This window comes from Spea bombifrons, chromosome 11, assembly GCF_027358695.1.
Source record: "Spea bombifrons isolate aSpeBom1 chromosome 11, aSpeBom1.2.pri, whole genome shotgun sequence".
Taxonomy (NCBI): Eukaryota; Metazoa; Chordata; class Amphibia; order Anura; family Pelobatidae; genus Spea; species Spea bombifrons.
This window is the reverse complement of record NC_071097.1, coordinates 10,395,758-10,417,277: the sequence shown is the minus strand read 5'-3', so window position 1 is coordinate 10,417,277 and position 21,520 is coordinate 10,395,758. Positions and strand designations below refer to the sequence as shown.

The 21,520-nt window shown below is 43.2% G+C and overlaps 1 protein-coding gene across 2 annotated transcripts in view; it reads right to left on the bottom strand.

The window, feature by feature from the left end:
* NFKB2 (nuclear factor kappa B subunit 2) overlaps positions 1-21,520 on the bottom strand; it is a 69,141-nt gene that overhangs the window by 26,259 nt on the left and 21,362 nt on the right. For both annotated transcript variants that reach the window (XM_053450929.1, XM_053450930.1), the window contains one exon: positions 960-1,064. In XM_053450929.1, coding sequence (XP_053306904.1) covers positions 960-1,064 — 105 coding nt within the window. The remainder of the gene's footprint in view (positions 1-959; positions 1,065-21,520) is intronic.

Below are 21,520 nucleotides of genomic sequence, written 5' to 3'. Positions count from 1 at the left end.
TGCCAGCATTGCTGCAGATGTTGAAGGGGTGGGGGGCCAGCCTGTCAGTGCTCAGATCATACGCTGCACACTGCATGGCTGTTGTCCCAGAAGGAAGCCTCTTCTAAAGATGATGGACAACAAAGCCCGCAAACAGTTTGCTGAAGACAAGCAGACTAAGGACATGGATTACTGGAACCATGTCCTGTTGTCCGATGAGACCATGATAAATTTATCTGAATCAGTGTCGAGCGTGTGTGGCGGCAACCAGGTAAGGAGTACAAAGACAAGTGTGTCTTGCCTACAGTCAAGCATGGCGGTGGGAGTGTCATGGTCTGGCCCTGCATGAGTGCTGCCGGCACTGGGGAGCTACAGTTCATTGAGGGAACCATGAATGCCAACATGTACTGTGACATACTGAAGCAGAGCATGATCCCTTCCCTCAGGAGACTGGGCCGCAGGGCAGTATTCCAACATGATAACGACCCCAAACACACCTCCAAGACGACCACTGCCTTGCATGTCTCCAGACCTAAACCCTATTGAGCATCTGTGGGGCATCCTCAAACGGAAGGTGGGGGAGCGCAAGGTCTCTAACATCCACCAGCTCCGTGATGTTGTCCAGTGGCAGCCTGTGAAGCTCTGGTGAACTCCATGCCCAAAAGGGTTAAGGCAGTGCTGGGAAATAATGGTGGCCACACAAAATATTGACACTTTGGGCCCAATTTGGACATTTCCACTTAGGGGTGTACTCACTTTTGTTGCCAAGGTTTAGACATTAACGGCTGTGTGTTGAGTTATTTTGAGGGGACAGCACATTTACATTGTTATACAGGCTGTACACTCCCTACTTTACATTGTAGCAGAGTGTCATTTCTTCAGTGTTGTCACATGAAATTATATATATATATATATATAATATATATACACATACATACACACACACACACACACACAGAAATGTACCTAAAACTATTTACCTTTTTGTACTTTGTCACAAAGCAAGTATACCTCATCTCCACCTTTAACAGAGCCAGCAGTCTTATCCATCCGTGAAATACGTAGGTTTGATGCTCCTGGGGATTCTGAAAATAAAGACAGAAATAGAGTTTCACATGTTAGTAAAATAAAAAACTTAAGCAGAGTTGTAAGATTCGATAGTATATCTGACTACAAGTTCGACAATAATCCATTTTGCATACTGCTGTAAGAATTACTGCATCACTTGACCATAAAGGTCATAGCTAGACACCTTGCTGTCTGCGGTTTTTCATTTTACTGGTCCTTTTAATATTACCATGTATTAAACATCAAAAAAAGACAAACTTATTAAAAAACAAATAGTAAAACTGACTATGCTAAGATATATACATATGAAATAACTGAGATACTGGCAAACTAAGTATTTCAAGGCAGCCAAAAGAACAGCAAAATGCATGATACGCAACAAACCAAAGGATGGCTGAAATCATAATCTGGAGAGCAATCTATCAGAGATCCTCATGTTACATAATCGGGCACATACTAGATCAGGCGCGTCCAAAGTGCGGCCCGCGGGGCCAAATTCGGCCCGCCGGACTTCGAGGTGCGGCCCACGTGAGCAGGCCGGACTGGCAACCAGAAAACCGGGAGATTTCATGGTTGTCCAGCCCCCTGCGCTTTATGATTTTGAACCTGCCGGCGTGCAGGCACCATGCCCCCCAGTGCCTTAGTGAGGCTCTTCTCCCCGTCCCTTTGAAGAAGCAACGGGATGCTCAAGGGGGCGGGCTCACACGCTCACGTTCCTTGTGATGGGCAGAATAGCATGTCAGAGGAAAGCAGTCTGCACAGGAAGGAAGCCAGCAAAAAAAGTAATTAAAAAAAATACTTAGGGTGAAAGATTCAAGGGGTAGGGCAACAATTAAATAATACAAAAAGGGGCCAGCTGAGGGTTATAAGCACACAACAGGGTGGTTGGGGCATCACATATAAATCGATACAAAAGGGGGGGTGTTTACAATTCATATGGGGGGCATTAAACTAACCAGTACAAAAGGGGGTGGGGGCATTAATACACAACGGAGGAAGGCTGGCTGGGGGCATTACATAAAAATCAATACACAAGGGTGTGGGGGCATGAACGCACAAAGGGAGCTGGCTGGGGGCACAAAGATACATGGGGTAATACACAAGGTTGTGAGGGGGGTACATTAATATTAAAGGGGGGCCTGGCTGGGGCATCAATACACAAGGAGGCAAACACACAAACAGCAAAGCAGTGTGGAAAGAATGTTTTTATGCTTTGTGTAGCTTAACCCATCCTGGTGTCGGTATAGCAGAGCCTGTCCTGGTGTGTGTGTTTGGGTGTTGGTGTGGCAGAGACTGTCCTGGTGTGTGTGTTTGGGTGTCAGTGTGGTAGAGCCTGTCCTGGTGTGTGTGTCTGGGTGTAAGTGTGGTAGAGCCTGTCCGGGTGGGTGGGTATGTTTGGGTGTCTGTGTGGCAGAGCCTGTCCTGGTGTGTGTGTTTGGGTGTCGGTGTGGCAGAGCCTATATGCTGGTGTGTGTGTCTGGGTGTCGGTGTGGCACAGCCTGTCCAGGTGTGCGTGTCTGGGTGTCGGTATGGCAGAGCCCGTCCTGGTGTGTGTGTGTTTGGGTGTCGGTGTGGCAGAGCCTGTCCTGTTGTCTATTTGATCATCTGTTTCCTGGCACTTTACTTAGTGTAGGAATAAATAGAACTATTTCATTTTTACTTATCCAGAAACAGGATAAAACACTATCCTAAATTTGTCACTGCAGAGGACAAAACTTTGAAGGCTCATAAATCAGTGAGAGGAAAAGTGAAGGTTTTGTGTTATTTACTCTATTCCAATCTGCATATTTTATCAAAAAGGATCAGTGGCACTAAATTGTGACTACAGGCATCCCCCTATGTGCCACTCTGCCTCCAGAAATGCCTTATACCCCTATATGCCACTCTGGCTCAGAAGCACCGTTAAGTTTTGGGGGGGAGACAGGAGGATCCAGGTCCCCTGCAGCGTTGTGGGGAATCTGGATCTTAGTCTCATAGTCAGACCTATTTGCGGTCTGATTATAAGTCGACCCCGATTATAAGACGAGGGGTATTTTTCAGAGAAAAAAACCTCGTCTTATAATCGACCAAATACGATAAGTATTGATAGAATGACATAAAAGTTAATGAAAAACTTGTTTGTCCACTGCTTTTTTCATTATCGGCTGTCAGGGTACCAGTGAATCAGGACGGAGGCAAAAAGGTACTGGTCAAAATGTTTATTAAAATAAAATAATAACAAGAATCCAAAACATAAGACAAGCGGGTGGTCGTAGAACAAGCCAAGGTCAGGACCCAGAACAGGTAGTCATACAAGCCAAGGTCAGGAGTCCAGAAATCCACATAGTCCAAAAGCAGGCAGGAGTCAACACCAGAATGGGAGTCAGACAGGCCGGGTCATACACAAGAATCAAACACTGGAAGGAAGCACGCACTCACAGGTCCGGAACCACGAAAGGGCAACCAGCAACTGAACTAGCTGGTTAATATAGTCACAGCCTGCAGTGACCCACAAAACGAGGGGCCAGTTTGTGAGAGGGAACCCGTAGGTTCAGATTGCGAGAGGATAACCAAACCCTCTCCCCGACCTGGTAGGAAGGAGCCGGAAGCCGTTTGCGGTCAGCCTGGAGCTTGTACCGTTGTGCTGATAACTGGAGTGAGTCCTTGACCCGTGCCCACATGGATCGGAGTTCGCATAGACGGTCCTCGAGAGCAGGGATGCTCTGGGGTGGAAAGCTATCGGGTAGCATGGCAGGTTGCATCCCGTAGTTTACCAGGAAAGGCGAGAGACCAGAGGCGGTGGATACATGATATATTATGAGCAAACTCCGTCCAAGGCAACAGGTCAGACCAGTTGTTCTGATGATCCGAAATGTAACAACGAAGGTACTGCTCCAAGCCCTGGTTCGAGCGCTCTGCGGCTCGGTTAGATTGTGGGTGGTAGGCCGAGGAAAAGGAAAGGCGTATCCCCAACTGGAGACAAAAAAGACTATTTCTTTAGTTATTCCGTGCAGCCTAAAGATCTCCCTCGTAAAGACGTTTGCCAATTCTTGCGCAGACGGGAGTTTCTTAAGTGGGATACAGTGGCACATCTTGGAGAACCGATCCACTACCATCAGAATGACAGTATTGTTCTGGGAGGGAGGAAGTTCCACAATGAAGTCCATGGAAATGTGTGTCCAGGGTCTTTCGCCATTGGGAATAGGTTGCAGTAAACCCACAGGAAAGTGCCTGAGATCTTTACTTTGAGCACAGGTCTGGCAGGAGGCAACAAATTCCTTAATATCATTACGGATCTTGGGCCACCAGAACTGATGGGTCATACCCCAAATCATTTGATTCTTACCAGGGTGGCCCGCGGCCTTAGAACAATGGTAAGTGCGCAGCAAGGAATGTCGGAGGGGAACAGGTACGTAGCACTTGCCAGGCGGTGTGCACGGTGGAGCCTGATTTTGTGCAGCCAGGATTTTATCCCCCAATGGGGAGGTCAGACTGGTACGGATGCTTGCGAGGATGCGATCGGGAGGAATAATCGGTGTCGGAGGCACTTCTTCTCTGGAAGAGGAAGTGAATTGTCGAGATAAAGCATCGGCACGTACGTTTTTCGAGCCCGGGAGGTAAGATACCAGAAAATTAAACCTGGAAAGGAATAAGGCCCACCGAGCTTGCCGAGGAGTCAATCTTTTGGCCTCGGAGAGGTAGGTCAAATTCTTGTGATCTGTTAAAATCAAAACAGGTGTCGTGGTCCCCTCAAGGAGATGACGCCATTCCTTGAGTGCCAGAATTATAGCCGGAAGTTCCCTATCACCAATCTCGTAGTTGCATTCGGCTGGAGAGAGTTTTTTTGAGAAGAAGCCACACGGGTGTAGCGGACCTTCAGGTTTAGGACGTTGAGACAGAAGGGGGCCTACTCCTGTCTCAGACGCATCTACCTCCAGGATGAATGGTAGTGTCGGGTCTGGGTGGACCAAGACGGGAGCGGACGCGAATGCTTTTTTCAAATCCTCAAACGCCTGAATCGCAACCAGAGGCCATCGTAAAGGATCACCATCTTTTCGGGTGAGGTCAGTAATGGGTTTGACTAAATCAGAGAAGTTGCGTATGAATTTGCAGTAATAATTACCGAGGAAGCGTAGGACAGACCGAAGACCAACAGGACGAGGCCAATTAAGTACTGCAGAAACCTTTTGAGGGTCCATAGAAAAGCCCTTATCAGAAATAATATAGCCCAAAAATGCAACCTGGTTTTTATGGAACTCGCATTTCTCCAACTTACAGTATAAACCATTCTCTCTGAGGCGTTGGAGGACACGTTTGACGTCACTGATATGGGTCTCGAGAGAAGGCGAGTGTATGAGTATATCGTCAAGGTATACAACAACACACTACTGTAGCATATCTCTGAGTACGTCATTGATAAACTCCTGGAAGACAGCAGGGGCATTGCATAAGCCAAAAGGCATAACCAGATATTCATAGTGCCCACTTCTGGTATTAAATGCTGTCTTCCATTCATGTCCTTGCTTAATGCGTACCAAATTGTAGGCCCCACGTAAATCCAGGAGGTGTCAATAAAGGCATCGGCAGCACCTGAGTCTATGAGCACTTTGGTAACAACCGAAGCCACTGGCCATGACAAAACAACCGTAACTAGAGGCTTGTTTTTGAAGATGTTAGGGGACCGGGTAAGCCCACCTAGAGTGTGTCCCCGACCGGACCCTAGGTGCGAGCGTTCTCCCGGGCGAGTTGGGCAGGAACGTAGCAAATGCCCACTTTGGCCACAGTAAAGACATAGGCCCTCCCTCCTACGGTACGCTCTCTCGGCCTCAGAGAGCCGGGTAGCCCCCAGCTGCATGGGCTCAACGCCCTCTGGCAGGACATCCACAGGAGGCGCGGGAGGAGAGGGAGGAGAGGGAGGAACGGGTGGGTTCAAAAAGGTTGGCACCAACCTAAAAGGATGCCTCCTCAGGCGTTCCTTGATAGAGGGTCTCTCCCTAAGCCTTGTATCAATAAGGGTCAGGAAGGTGATTAAGGCTTCGAGGTCAGTAGGGAGATCCCTAGCTGCTACTTCATCCTTAATGGAATCGCTCAGACCATGGAAGAAAGCAGCCACTAGAGCCTCATTGTTCCACCCGACCTCTGCTGCCCAGGTACGGAACTCAATCGCATAATCAGACACAGTCCTAGTCCCCTGGCGAATGGACATAAGGTGTTTGGCAGCAGAGGTAGCGCGGGCCGGAATGTCGAAGACTCTACGGAAAGAAACCACAAACTCTGCATAATTTTGCACAACAGGCCGATTCGCCTCCCAAAGTGGATTAGCCCATGCTAGAGCTTTGTCGGTTAGTAGTGAGATCAGGAAACCAACCCTGGCCCGCTCGGTCGAAAAAGCCTGAGGCACCAATTCGAGATATATGCCAACCTGGTTCAAAAAGCCACGGCACTGGGTGGGGTCCCCTCCATAGCGTTGGGGCAGAGGAGCAGTCCCACTCATGCCTTTGGGAGCCAGTGGTTCAGCTGCAACAGCTGGTGCAGGAACAACATAAGGAGCCGGAGCTATAGGTCGTGCAGGTGGTGGTTCCAAATGCGCTGTATGGTAAAGGAGTATCTGCACTGCAGCAGCCAACTGGTCCAACCTGTGATCCTGTTGGTCTAACCGGGTGAATACTGCAGGAACAGGAAGAGTACCAGTACCATCAGGATTCATGGCCCTTTCGTAATGTCAGGGTACCAGTGAATCAGGACGGAGGCAAAAAGGTACTGGTCAAAATGTTTATTAAAATAAAATAATAACAAGAATCCAAAACATAAGACAACCGGGTGGTCGTAGAACAAGCCAAGGTCAGGAGCCAGAACAGGTAGTCATACAAGCCAAGGTCAGGAGTCCAGAAATCCACATAGTCCAAAAGCAGGCAGGAGTCAGCACCAGAATGGGAGTCAGACAGGCCGGGTCATACACAAGAATCAAACACTGGAAGCACGCACGCACGCACGCACGCACGCACGCACGCACGCACGCACGCACGCACGCACGCACGCACGCACGCACGCACGCACGCACGCACGCACGCACGCACGCACAGGTCCGGAACCACGAAAGGGCAACCAGCAACTGAACTAGCTGGTTAATATAGTCACAGCCTGCAGGAAGAGGAGGGGTTAACTTGGACATAAAGTTGGAAGAGGAAGGGGGCGCGGCCTAACAAACAGAGAGCCATGAGGAGGAAAGCCAGTGCAGGTAGGCCGAAACCCTGACATCGCCAAATTAACCCTGTATTAATATGCATTATAAAGCTAAAAGGCCGTATTTTCTCTAAGTGAAAAATAAGTAAGGCCCACGCACACATACATTTCTGATGAAGTGGCCCATTGCAGAAAAAAAACTTGTACACCCCTGTACTAGATAGTTTATCAGACAGAAAAGCAAAGTCAAACATCAAACTTGGAATTTAGACATCTGGTCATCCTGGGTCCATGTTATCTTTGTAGACAGCCAATTCAATTTACTCCCATCAAGCTAATTTTTTTTGAACACTGACATCCCAGGGTATTTCAAATGCTGGTATTTTAACACTTGTCATGCACTAATCATACTTCCAATTTTCAAAGTTTTTGGAAATCTCAGTTTACCTGCTTTAAATCATATATATTTGAAAAGTACCATAGGATATTTCAAATGTGGTGCCTGAACTTGATGTCAAAATGCCTCCACACTACTATGGGGCATGAAAAAAACATTGCAATGTACATGTGAATACAAAATGTAAAACAAATGTTGGCAAAAAAAGAGTAGCGATAAAATTATAAAATTGCTGCATGAAGCGTTTCAAAATTACCTTAATTGAATATCATGTGTTTTACGGTTGTAATTTAAATTGGAAGGCAGGTAAACTATCCCATATCGGACATGGGCCCAGTAAATTAATGAAAATTCTAAATTTGCAATCTGAAATGTGCACATGGCAAACCTATGAATTGCTGTAGGGGATGTTGCTGAAAACTAATGGAACACCAAATGTATGTGTAAAAAATGTTACCACAAAAAAGATTGGTGATGCAAATGATGCCTTTAAAGTCTCAGTAGTGTATTGTTTTATTGGGTTGTTTCGAGATCTGTGACCACTATTGAAGTCTCACTCCCAGAATGCCAAATTTTTTTTTTAAAAAACACTGGACGTTGGGAAAAAATGATGAGCACCTAGTAAATTATTCTCTATGGCTGCCAAAATATATGAAGATCCTTGGCTAAAATCAGAACAAGTTATCAAAATTTTAAAACAAAATAAAAGTCATCATGCTCGATGGAGGAAGAATCTTCTTAAGCGGGTTGTCATTTGGTATAGAATGGAACCCGATATTTTTTTTTTTATTGGCTTATTTTGGGGGTATGCCACAGATGATCCTGATCTTCAATGCAGATGATCCTGATCTTCAATAACACATAGCCACACCAACTTATGGGCCCACCCCGAGACTCTTTAGGGTACAGAACACTTTTTCTGGTGTAAAGCCAGGTACAGATCACACACATTGACACAGAATCAAGAATACATTTTCTTCTCACAGCACAAAGAAAGACCTATTATGTGATCTTGTATTGTTACATGAACAGTTTGTGAAATTTTTGAAAGCAACAGTGTATTGCCTCCCTAAAATCAAACACATAAGCCTACTTTGAATCATTAGCGAAAATCCCCAAAACAGTTGGTATTACCGTATTTGCCGTCAATTACCGTATTTGCTCGTTTATAAGACGACCCTGATTAATATGAATATTAATTGAGGGAAAAAAAAGAAAAAGCCTCAATATAAGACTTCCCTATAGGAAAAAGTTTTAATAGTAAATATGAACTCACATTAGGGCTGCAACTAACGATTATTTTCATAATCGATTAGTTGGCCGATTTATTTTTTCGATTAATCGATTAATTGGATAGAAAAAACGAATGTAAATTTTTCATTTATTTAAAATAATTTAATAAATAATGTTAAATACAAACAGCAAAATAAAAAAAACTTTGATAAAATGCATTTCTTGTCTATTTCTCAACCAGCCCCCCCCCCTCAATTTATGCACATTGGAGCTTGCCACGCTGCGTCCCAGACATGCCACGCTGCCTCCCACACATGCCACGCTGCCTCCCACACATGCCACGCTGCCTCCCACACATGACACGCTGCCTCCCACACATGACACGCTGCCTCCCACATATGCCACTCCACGCTGCCTCCCACATATGCCACTCCAAACTGCCTCCCACATATACCACTCCACGCTGCCTCCCACGCTGCAAAATGTGCGTAGACAACCTCCGCTGCTACCCGGCACTTCTGCCGGGGCATCTATGACTGAGCACCGGAAGGTCATGTCATGCCTAGTGCTGTGGGGGATCTGGATCTTAGTCTTACAGTTAGACCTCTATTTGAGGTGGGATTATAAAATGACTTTGAATATAAGATGAAGGGTATTTTTCAGACCATTTGCTCTGAAAAGAAAAAAAAAACCTTGTCTTATATTCAAGCAAATACGGTAACTTTCACTCCACCTGTTCTAACATTCTCCTGACCTTTTAGTCATTGATGATATGCAGTGTTGCCATTTGGATTATTAGGATAGGATAATTTTATATATTTAAAGATGGAGTGAAAACACACAGGTATTTCTTGCTTCTCTGTCTTTATTGAAATTATTTAACGGCTTCTCTTCCTGTTTAAGAGGAAGTAACAACAAAAGCTTTATTTACATTTCCCTTAAACTATACAATGTGTTACATATCCTACATTACTGTTAGAGCACTTTCAGTTTATATCTCAAAATGCAGTCACGTAAAGTATGCAATCTTACAACAGAGTTGTAAACACGCTTCTTACATTTTAATTATAGCAAACGTGTGATGCCAATTGACAGTCGGGGCCCATCACGAACAAGCATTCAGTTTGCGACAATTGATGTGCCAAGACTCTCATGGCTTTAATTGGGTGCAAAAAGCAATCTATGTTGGCTTTCTGCACCCACATGGTGTTGCTGTAATGTCTCAATGTCAAGGCATTCACCGAGATCAGGGGCCATGTCTGGGATACACTGTATGGCAGCGGACGCCTGTTTTATAAGAGTTCAGGAGTCTCTCCAGACCCTCCTCAGCACTCTGGCTCCCCTTGCAGGTTGAATACAGGTATTGCATTCAACCATGCAAGTCAATCGAGTCCAGATTTCTAATCACAATGTGATTAGTAAAATAAACGTTAAAAGAAATAATAATAATAATAATAAAAGTTTAAAATAAAATAGTAACATGTAGAAATAATTTTCCACTGATGTCAGGGGGACCTGCCAAAAAAAAAGAATATATATATATATATATATATATATATATATATATATTTTCAACCAATTCTCGCATTGGTAAGCATTAAAATACTGGCATGTTAAATGCCAATGGGTGTCTACTTTTAACAAAATGTATGATTTGATGGGGTAAATTGAAATGGCCAGGTTCAACAATGTCCAATTACCACAGGTGGAAGGATGACCACATGTCAAATTTCAAATTTGAAAAATGCACACGTCCCAAATGTGGCCTTTTAGCCCCCAAACAACCTGACAAACCCATGCATGTGGGAGATATTGCTGAACACACATTGGGGTGTTGTGTGACTGTGACATATACCAGAAGCAGTAAATTCATACCTAAAGTACAACGTATTGGAAAAATGCACACAAAAAATACTACTGCAAACGTTGACAAAGGCTGGTGGTAAAATGTGTGCATGCAATGAGTTAAAGTACCATTTGAAATACTCTGGGGTGTCTAGTTTTCAAAAAAATATGGGTGGTATCGCTGTACTCAGGAGAGGTTACTGAACACATATTGGGATGTTGTGTGACATATACCAGGACTTGTAAAATCATACCTGAAGTAAAATGTGTGTGTAACAAAAAAAAATGCAAAAAAAAAACGACTACCACAAAGTTTGACAAATACTTAATATATGGTTTGATAGGGTAAATTGCATTGGCCAGCTTCATAGATACCCGAAATAGCACATGGGGGAAGAATTACCAGATTTGGAAAAAATGGTTTTGAAATAGCAAAACACTACTTATTGATCCATAACGTGCAGAAAAAAGACAAAAAAAAACATAAAAACATTGGGTATTTCTAAACTCAGGACAAATAGTAGAACCCACTTATCAAGTTTTTTAATTAGCTTTTCTGGATGAGTAAAAGATTTTTCAAATAAAATGAGAAAAGGTCATTTTTCCTCAATTACAATAAAAATAATGACATCTAAAGAAAGCCCTTCTTGTCCTGACACAGGCACCGCAGGAATGTAAAAACAGCCATTGTCACGAAGGGGCTAAAGAACTAATTTTAAAGCTGAGAAAAATTTACAAAAGACATGCACCATTCAAGTGAGTTGGTTAATAATTCTTACTATATTACTATTAACACGAGTAAAGCAAAACAATCTACAACTAGGTTGTTACTAGGTATGTTCTCCCTTCAAGCCTCCTAGATTAACCCCTTCCGTACCGGGACATACCTGGTACTTCCTGGTCACGTCACCGCCAGACCGGGACGTACAAGGTACGTCATCGCCAAAACACGCCCCCACATCACCACAATCGTGGTGATCGCGGGGGCGCTGCTGCTTCTGTCTGCCCAGGTGTCTGGGAAGACCAGCACAGCAACTCCGAGCCCGCCCCCGAGCCTGTGATCTACTTGTAGGCTGAAAACGCGATTGCAGGAAAACCAGCAATCGCGTTTTCAGCTGCCACAGGCAGCTTCAGGAAAGGGGGTTGAGTGTTGATTAGGTCCCCACACAAGTGTGGAGACCAGCCCCAACCCTCCCCTACTGCCTGATCATTCCATGAGAGCGACAGTGCAGCGTTAACCCCTTCAATGCCGCATTTTAGGGGTTAATACCCGCTTTGTATGGGGCTCTGATGTTGGTGGTCTGCCTGGAAGTCTCTTTGTGACCTGACTTTCTCGTTGATCCAAAAGAAGGCAAAAAAACCCAGTTGTGGCTCTTTCCAATTTTGCACAAACTAGGGAAAAAAATTCCTTCTTGACCCCAGAATGGCACAGATCTCTCCTTGGATCAAGAAGCTGTTTCCCCATAATTTAAAAATTATATCCCCGAATATTATGTTTTTGCAAATATATATCCAATTGTTGTTTAAATGTCTCTACAGACTAAATCTCCTTTCTTCCAGTCTAAAGACATGACCTCATGTCCTATGCATAGTCCTGTTTATGAATAGATTTCCATACAATGGTTTGTATTGGCCCCAAATATATTTATATAATGCTATCATAACCCCTCTGAGGTGCCATTTTTCTAAATTAAACAGATTTAAATGTATTTACCTTTCTTCATAACTGAAGTGTTCCATTCCTTTTATTAATTTTGTAGCCCGCCTTTGCACTTTTACCAGTGCTATAATATCCTTCTTTAGAATAGGTGCCCAAAATTGCACAGAATATTCAAGGTGTGGTCTTACCTTTGATTTATAAAGGGGCAAAATTATATTTTTATCCCGCAAATTGATTCCCCTTTTTATACATGACAATACCTTACTGGCCTTAGCAACTGCTGACTGACAGTGCACATTGTTTCCTAGATTGTTTAACAATTCCCAAATCCTTCTCGTTTGCTGTTATCCCTAATCCACTACCATTTAGGGTGTAAATTGCTTGTGCATTCCTTACCCCAAAGTGCATAACTTTGCATTTATCTACATTAAATTCCTCTGCAGCAAAGTAATATCCTGTTCACATTGTATTACTTTACCTAGTTTAGTGTCATCTGCAAACACGGAAACATGACTTTCAACGCCTATTGCAAGGCCATTTATAAATATGTTGAATAAAATTGGTCCCAGGACAGAACCCTGAGGAACACCACTTAACACTTTTGTCCTGCGTGAAGATTTACCATTTACGACAATCTCTCTATCACTAAGCCAATGTTCAACCCAAGAACAAGAATTTGCATCTAGACCAATCTCTTTCAGTTTGAATACTAACCTCTCGTGTGGAACCGTGTCAAACGCCTTGGCAAAATCCAAGTAGATTACATCCTCTCCAACACCCTGATCTACACTTCTACTTCTTTGTAGAATGCAATTAAATTAGTTTGTCATGACCTATGTTTCATAAAACCATGCTGATTTTTTCTAATAACACTGTTCTTCCCAATGAGTTTCTGAATATTATCCCTTAATAGAGCTTCAAATACTTTCCCAGCCACAGAAGTTAAGCTCACAGGTCTATAAGTTCCAGTCAAAGAGTTTGAACCCATTCTGAATATAGGAACTACATCTGCCTCCCTCCAGTCCTCTGGTACAATTCCTGAAAGAAAAGAATCCCGGAAGGTTAGAAACAGAGGTTCACTTATTTCCAGACTCAGCTCCTTAAGTACTCGTGGGTGAATACCGCGAGGCCCCGGAGCTTTGTTGACATTAACTTTCTTTAGTTGCTGCAGCACCTTTTCCTGAGTCATCCAATCACAATTTGTGTGCACATTTTCTGCAGTAGTCATTTGAATTACTATTGTCATATGTTCCTCCTTAATATATACTGAGGAAAAATTGTTATTTAAATTTTCTGCTTTTTCCTAGTCCTTGTTAACTAACATTCCTATCTCTGTTTTTTAGGGTACCTACACTTTCCTTTCCTCTGATTTTTCAGATTTAAAAGCCCTTTTCTTATTATAAATTTTCTGGTTTACTCCCCCACTAAGCCACATTGGTTTCAATCTGTTTCTTTTATATTAATTACCCAATGGTACATACTGAGAAGTGTACCTTTCTAATATTTGTTTTAAGATACTCCATTTTTCCTCAGTGTTTTTATCACTAAAGAGTTTATGCCAGTCAATACTTTGTAAAGCCGCCCTTATCTTATTGAAATTGGCCTTTTTAAAATGATATGTTTTAGTATTCCCCAAGTGAAATTTCTTTTTTGAGTTTGTTTCAAAAGACAGCATATTGTGACACCATACAGTTCTATTTGGTGCTTGTATCAGTTGTGACATGAAGGTGTCATTAAACAGGTTCGAAAACCTGAATCCCCTTGCAGAACTACTAGTCCCTCTATCCCAATTTATGTCCGGGTAATTAAAATCTCCAATAATTAACGTGTTACCCAGATGTGCAGCTTTCTCAATTTGCTCTAACAGCTGTTCTTCCTCATCAGTATTAACAATAGGTGGTTTACAACATATCCCAACCAGTAGTTGATTTCCTGTTCTTGCTCCAAGCTGATATCTACCAATAAAGCTTCCACATTTTCCTTGTCACATTCAAGTTGCTAAATATTAGACTTTAGCTTATTGTTAACATACAAGCATTTAGGGCTGCAACAAATAATCGATAAAATCGATAATAAAAAATTTCATTATCGATTACTTGAATCAATAAGATAAGGGTTTTTTAATCCGTTTCATTCAGTGTGACTCACAGCAGTTACTACTTACCAGTCCCTCCCTGCAGTCAATCTGACGATGGACCTTGCCCTTTTTTTCCTCCCAGTCCCTCCTTGCAGCGACACTAACGATTGGCCCTGCCCCTTTCCTTATAGCGGCCACATAGCTCAGCAATTCATCTATAACATTAATATTTGGGCTGCTGAAAGTTAGGGAAGGTGGGGGTTAATTTAGGGGCAGTTATGTTTGATGGGGTGTTTAGGGTTAATTTAGGGACAGTCATGGTTAATGGTTTAGGGCTAATTTAATGCTGAGGACTGAGGGTTAATTTAATAAGGTTCACTTAAGGTGCAGTTAGAGGTAAAGGGGGGGCAAACTAAGGGGAATCTAAATCCTGGGGGCAGTGAAGATTAATCCTGTATTTATTTATAAGAGTATTGTGTCAGTGTGCTGTGAACGAGTCTGTGAATCTATGATGGCACTATGGGATATCTGGGAAGGACGGAGTGGCATATCTGGGGTATAAGGCATACTGGGGTATAAAGCATGACAGGGGTTATAAGGCATGTCAGGGGGTATAAGGCATGTCAGGGGGCACAGTGGAATATCAGGTGGTATAAGGCATATGTGGGGAGGGTGGAGTGGCATATCAGGGGGTATGTGGCATAACTGGGAGGCAGTGTGGGAAGCCTGGGCTCAAATGTGCATAACTGGGGGGGGGGCAGGTTGGGAAATAAAAACAAGAAATGCATTTTTATCAAAGTTGTTTTATTCTGCTTGTTTTATTTTGTTTTTAACATCCTGTTTGTTTATTCAATTATTTTAAATAAATGAAAAATTTACATTTATTTTTTTATCCGATCGAAAAAATAATCAGCCAACTAATCGATTATTAAAATAATCGTTAGTTGCAGCCCTAAAAGCATTCCTCTTCGTCCTTTTTCAATCCTTCCTAAATAATGTGTAACCATTTAAGTTAACTGCTCAGTCATGAGTCTCATCCCACCATGTTTCCGTTATGCCTATTATGTCATATTGCTTAGTTTAAGCTATTGCCTCTAGTTCACCCATTTTGTTATTTAGACTCCTTGCATTAGTAAGCATACATTTAATATCAGTCTCTTGTATGTTATGTGAATTTTTATTATTACATACCTCCTCTGTTCGGATCTTGCCCCTCCCCCCATCTCAGCCCCCCTTGTTCCGATCTAAAGCCCCTCTCCTTTCTATGCTATCTACCTTTTCTAGATTTCTGTGTCCCTTTCCCCCTACAACTAGTTTAAAATCCCCTTCAACCTTCTAGCCGTCCTGTCCCCCTAGACCCTCTTCCATTTTGGTGCAATCCATCACGGCTATAAAGATTTTACCCAAGCGCAAAATAAGCCCAGTGCTCTAAAAAGCCAAAACCCTCCTTCCTACACCATGATTTAAGCCACGCGTTAACCTCCCTAATCTCCCGCTGCCTTTCTACTGTTGCGCGTGGCACAGGTAATATTTCTGAGAATACTACTTTGGAGGCTTACCTCCTAATTCCCTGTAATCATTCTTTAGGACCTTCCATTTCCCACTCACTTTGTCATTGGTACCAATACGGACCATGACAGCCAGGTCTCCCTCAGCCCCTCCCAATAATCCATCCACTCTGTAAGAAACACGCCGGACCCGAGCACCCGGGAGACAGCAAACTGTCCGATTGAGCCGATCAGAGTGGCAGATTACCCTATCTACTCTCTACTATCCTCGACCACCACAACCTGTCTAGCCTTTCTTACACTCTCAACCCAACCCGTACTAGAGGGGCTGTTCCCTCGGCTGCGAGAAGGAACAGCTTCCTCCAGTACAGCTACTCCTGAGCTGATGCACACAACATCTTCACTCAAGCGGGCAAATCTGTTAGGCGGCACAATGTCAGGGCAAGCTAAATATTTCCTCTTCCCTCCCCCTCTGCTACCACTGTCACTGTAACTGTCACCCAGCAATGTGCCTGTTCCCTAGCTGACTTCTCTCCTCCCTCTTCACTACCTGCCCCACTACACTCTGCTCAGTGAGCAGTAGACTCCAGATCTCCAATATAAGCTTCCAGAGAAGCCATTTGCTCACACCTGCCAAAGAGGTATGGACCCTGGACAGATTCATCCAGGCATGCATACATGGAGCAAGATGTGCACTGAGTGAGACCATCAATCTTGCTAACTTCCATAACCACACACAGAATCAACAAGTATAGGAGAGAGAAAAAATATCAAGAAATCTAAAAAATAAACAAAAACACCCGGCAAAAATACAGTTAAAGTACAAAACAGTACCTTGTCTAATCTCCTTTTCAAACGCCTACTTAAATAGCCTACTTCAAAAGAGACTATCTCTATGCAGAAACAACTCAAGTGAGCAATCTCTGTAAGGGAGTTGTGGCTTTATATAGGTACTCACACAGGTGAAAATAAGTAACCGCTCCCCTCAATTAACTGAGCTGCAGTACACTGGAAAAGTGTACTGCAGATTTCTGATCAATTATAAATGCAACCAAATAAAAAAACAGCCTACTTCAAAAGAACCTTGTCTGGCTTCTACATGTTCGTTTGTTTCCCCGGCTCACAGCGCGCCGTGACAATAGCAACCCAGACTACTGTGATACGTATCATAAAAGTACTTTTGTGGGGGACTTAAAGTCAATGCTTAACTCAATGATTTTGAGTATTTGTAAGACCGAAAATACCCTGTAAACTGCAGTAAAACGAGTCATTCCCTGATAATGGTAACAGAGTTGGGACTTTACTTTGGTCATAAGCACAGCCAATGTGTTTGCAGTAAATGCATTTGAAAAGACCCACCTAACAGTGTTTTCTAGATTACTCATTTTCTTATGATGTATATTCAAATTTCCACTGCCTTTTCAGTGTAGTCTGCTTAGGTTAATAGGGGTATAATTGGGGAATTTACAATGAAATGGTACAGAGCTGTTTACTTTTATTTGTGGAAAACACCATTATCTAGATATTAAACAACCAGATCCCAACAGTGTGTCTAAACTGGCTCAGTAAATGTGCACATTTTATTGTTGTAAGAGTCAGTAAATCTACTCCGTCTAAGTCTACAAATAATCCGAAATCTCCAACTCCAAGTTTTGCGGGCCACATGTAGGCAAGCTACTCAGTACATTTGTTGAACAGAAAAAAAATCTAAATCGATTTGAATTAAATTTGGGAATACCAGCAATGCTAGGTCTAATTTAACTTACTATGAACTTACAAAAAAATTGCATTTAAGTACCGTATTTGTTCGATTATAAGACGACCCCCCCAAAATCTGAATATTAATTTAAGAAAAAAAGAAAAAGCCCCATTATAAGACAAACCTATGGGAAAAAAGTTTTACTGGTAAATATTAATTCATGTAAACTATTTTTTCATAATTAATAAAAGCTATGATTGAGAAAAATATCTTTTTTGTTTTTATTTGCCACTCTGCCCCCAGTTATGCACATCTGCCCACAAGCTTGCCACTCTGCCCCTTGATATTCCTTTGAACCGCCTATATGCCACTCTGCCTCCAAAAATGCCTTATACCCCTATATGCCACTCTGGCATATAGGGGGTTAAAAGGCATATCATGGGACAGAGTGGCATATAGGGGGACACTTACACACCTAGACACGAATATACCAACTTAGCCACTTAAATACCCACTCTGACACTTACCTACCCAGACATTAACATACCCACTCAGACTCTTCCAAACCAAGACACACACTCAAGCAACTAAGGCAGGGGCGTCTAACCTGCGGCCCTCCAGCCGCTGCAGGACTACATCTCCCATAATGCTCTTTCAGCTAAGGGGCTGGCTGAGAAGGATGGGAGATGTATTCCTGCAGCAGCTGGAGGACTGCAAGTTGGACGCCCCTGAACTAAGGCATATTCACTCACTGCGATGCCTCAGCAGGTGCTTACTGCAGCTCCCACGGGATTACGCAATAACGATGTTTGACCCCGCTAGGCCCTCCCTCCTCCAGAAAATGAAAGAGGTAAGTCTACCGGATACATCAATGACTTTGGGACAGCACAGGTCTTGCTTCTGGAGCGCCGCTTGTCACAGAGTAATCCATGATCTCCCCAACCGGCTCTGCTTCCTTGGTAGTGGGCAGGCTATCCCGGCAGTGGACATGCTATCCTGACAGTGGGTGGGCTATCCCGGCGCGGAGGACGCAACCCCCATGCTGAGGACAAGCTAGGCCGGGAAAGGCACGCGCGTGGACAACCTCCGCTGCTGCACGCGCTTTCGCCGGAGCTTGGTTATAGACGCCTGGTGGAAGTGCCAACAGCAGCTGAGGTTACCAGACAGGAGGATCCAGGTCCCATGCAGCGCAGCGGGGGATCTGGATCTTAGTCTCATAGTAAGACCTCTATTTGACATCTGATTAGAAGACGACCTTGATTATAAGACAAGGGCTATTTTTCAGAGCATTTGAAAAAAACCTTGTCTTATAATCGAGCAAATACGGTATACAATTTCACTTTTTTCCAAATATCTAATAAATAAATTAGAAAAGTTAGATTTTCCGTGGGACACAAGTTAGATTTTGTGCTGTCCCAAAGCCATTGACAGATCCGGTAGACTTAACCAAGGAGTTTTCTAAAAATATAATTTTGGAAACAAACTAGTATGCCACACAATATCTGGCTGCCAAATCAGACTCAACCATGCCACAAGATCTGGTACCCCACTGATCTGATAGAGAGCAAAACATTTTGTGCATTTACCTCATTGATAGGCACTATAAAAAAATAAATAAATAAAAAGAAAAAAGTACTTGACCTTACTCGAGTAAACATCCGGTTTTCGCGACCCCTCTGTTCCCAGGCATTTTGAAAAGAGTACGCTATAAAAGCGTATAAGCGATGCCAATTATGATTGACTGTATAAAATTAGATCCCTCAAAGGTGTACACCCCAAAGAAAAACATGTATTGATAAATCACCAATTCCATTTAAGGTGAGACTTAACTTCAAGCTGTACATTCCATCAAAATGATCACATTATTGGGTGATTCTGTAGGCACAAAAACACGTTTTGTCATCTAACCTTTACTTAGTCGGGGCAAAATTGTGTTACTGTATTTATCAGCGTATAACATGCACTTTTTTAACTAAAATATGAAGCTGAAACCCTACCTGCGTGTTATAGGTCGATAAATCCTAAAGCTGCACAATCTTCCCCTCTCGCTCGCCCTCTCTGCTCCGGCCCCAGAATCAGCACAAAAAGTAAAATGCTGGAAGATAAAGATGACCCATACCAGATATCCCAAAAGGTAGGTAGTCTGGATAAGCCTCTCAAATACTGGCAATATTGGCAAAATATAAAATTAATGTGTGTCTGAGTGCGCACACTCCCGCAAGGCTGCCTTCGCATTGCTTGCACCCTCTTGTTCCACCCAGAAACCCAGCGGAGTCACGTGAATTTACATCACGTCACATGACTCTGCTGCGCTTCCTGCATCCCCTGGGCGGGGCAAGAGAAGAGACGCTGTGTGCGAGCAACACGAAGGCAGCCTTGCGGTAGCGTGTGGGAAATCTGCAGTTCAGGTAAGGGGGTGGGGGAGTTTGTATTAACGATTATGTGTGCTTGAGGGAATGAATGAGTATCTGTGAATGATTAGTATGCGGGAGCGTTGCGGGAGCGGGCGGTAATGGTCAGAAATTCAGCGGGAGCGGGATGAAGCAGTCCCGCGCAGGGCTCTACTTGGAAGCATATCCCGCAAGATTGTTTCTATTTAACGCAATGTTCCTTTGTTTCACTTCCTCTATATTGTAAGTGTATGAACCTTCCTCTTGGGCCGCAATCTCTCCAGCACCACTCTGTTGCCTTCGGAAACATCTTATGAAGTCTGATGGGAAAGAGCTACCATAGCATCAAAACCTTCCGTCTCCCATAATTTGGAGCTATTGGAGACCCCACAAATTTGGAACCTGTAACTGCCGTGCTGTGATGTATGGCCTGTATAGTGCAAACACCACAAAAAACGTGCATATGGTTATTTCTGAAAATACTACTGCAAATTATGGGAGAAACTTGTAACAAAACGTGTTAGGAAATACCCTCGGTTGCCTGCTGAAATTAGGTATTTTGAAAACCAAGAAACATATAATTACATTGTGGAGTATTTTTTGTCAACTATTTAATTTTTTCTATTTTTAATGTTCTTTTTTTATAATATATGTTGTGCTATAGTTATAAAGATGGCAGGGCATCTTTAATGCAAGGCAAAAGGGCGCATTGGGCGCCCTGGGTTATAGACCGGGAATCCTTCCCACGTTTCATCAAGTAGTCATTATGACCAACGGAGTGCCACTTGATATTGTTTTGCTGGGTTTCTTCATCATCTCTGTAAGCTGACCATCTACCGAAGCTAAGTATTATTATTTATTTTACTGCAATCTGTTAAGACTGGTGTGTGATTTTAATTCTGCTGATCATTAAAGTATAATTACCATTCACCACAGTATTTAAGTATTTCTCACCATTGTATCGACTGGAATACCTAATATTATATACCATTTGTATATCAAGATACAGAGTGTATATAGATTAAATAAAATGTATTGTTGTTATTAAGGTTCCCTGATTACCTTAATTAAATAATTTAAAGTTAGAATCAGGCCACAACCACAACAGGGGAGGAGGCAGAGTGGTGAATGGGAGGGGGGAGGAGGCAGAGTGGTGAATGGGAGGAGGCAGAGTGGTGAATGGGAGGAGGCAGAGTGGTGAATGGGAGAGGCAGAGTGGTGAATGGGAGGGGGAGGAGGCAGAGTGGTGTATGGGTGAGTTATAGTGGTGTATGGGGTATAATCAATTTCAGGGTAGCAGAGTGGTGCATGGGTGTGTAATGGTGTAATGAATTTCAGGGAGGCAGAGTGGCATATCTGGGGGAGTTAGAGTGGTGAATCAGGGAGTATAATGAATTTCAGGGTGGTGCAGGGCATTTATGGGGGGCGGAGTGGCATATCAGGGTGCACAGTGGCATATAGGGAGGTATAAGGCATAAATGGGGGCGAGTGGCATATTGGAA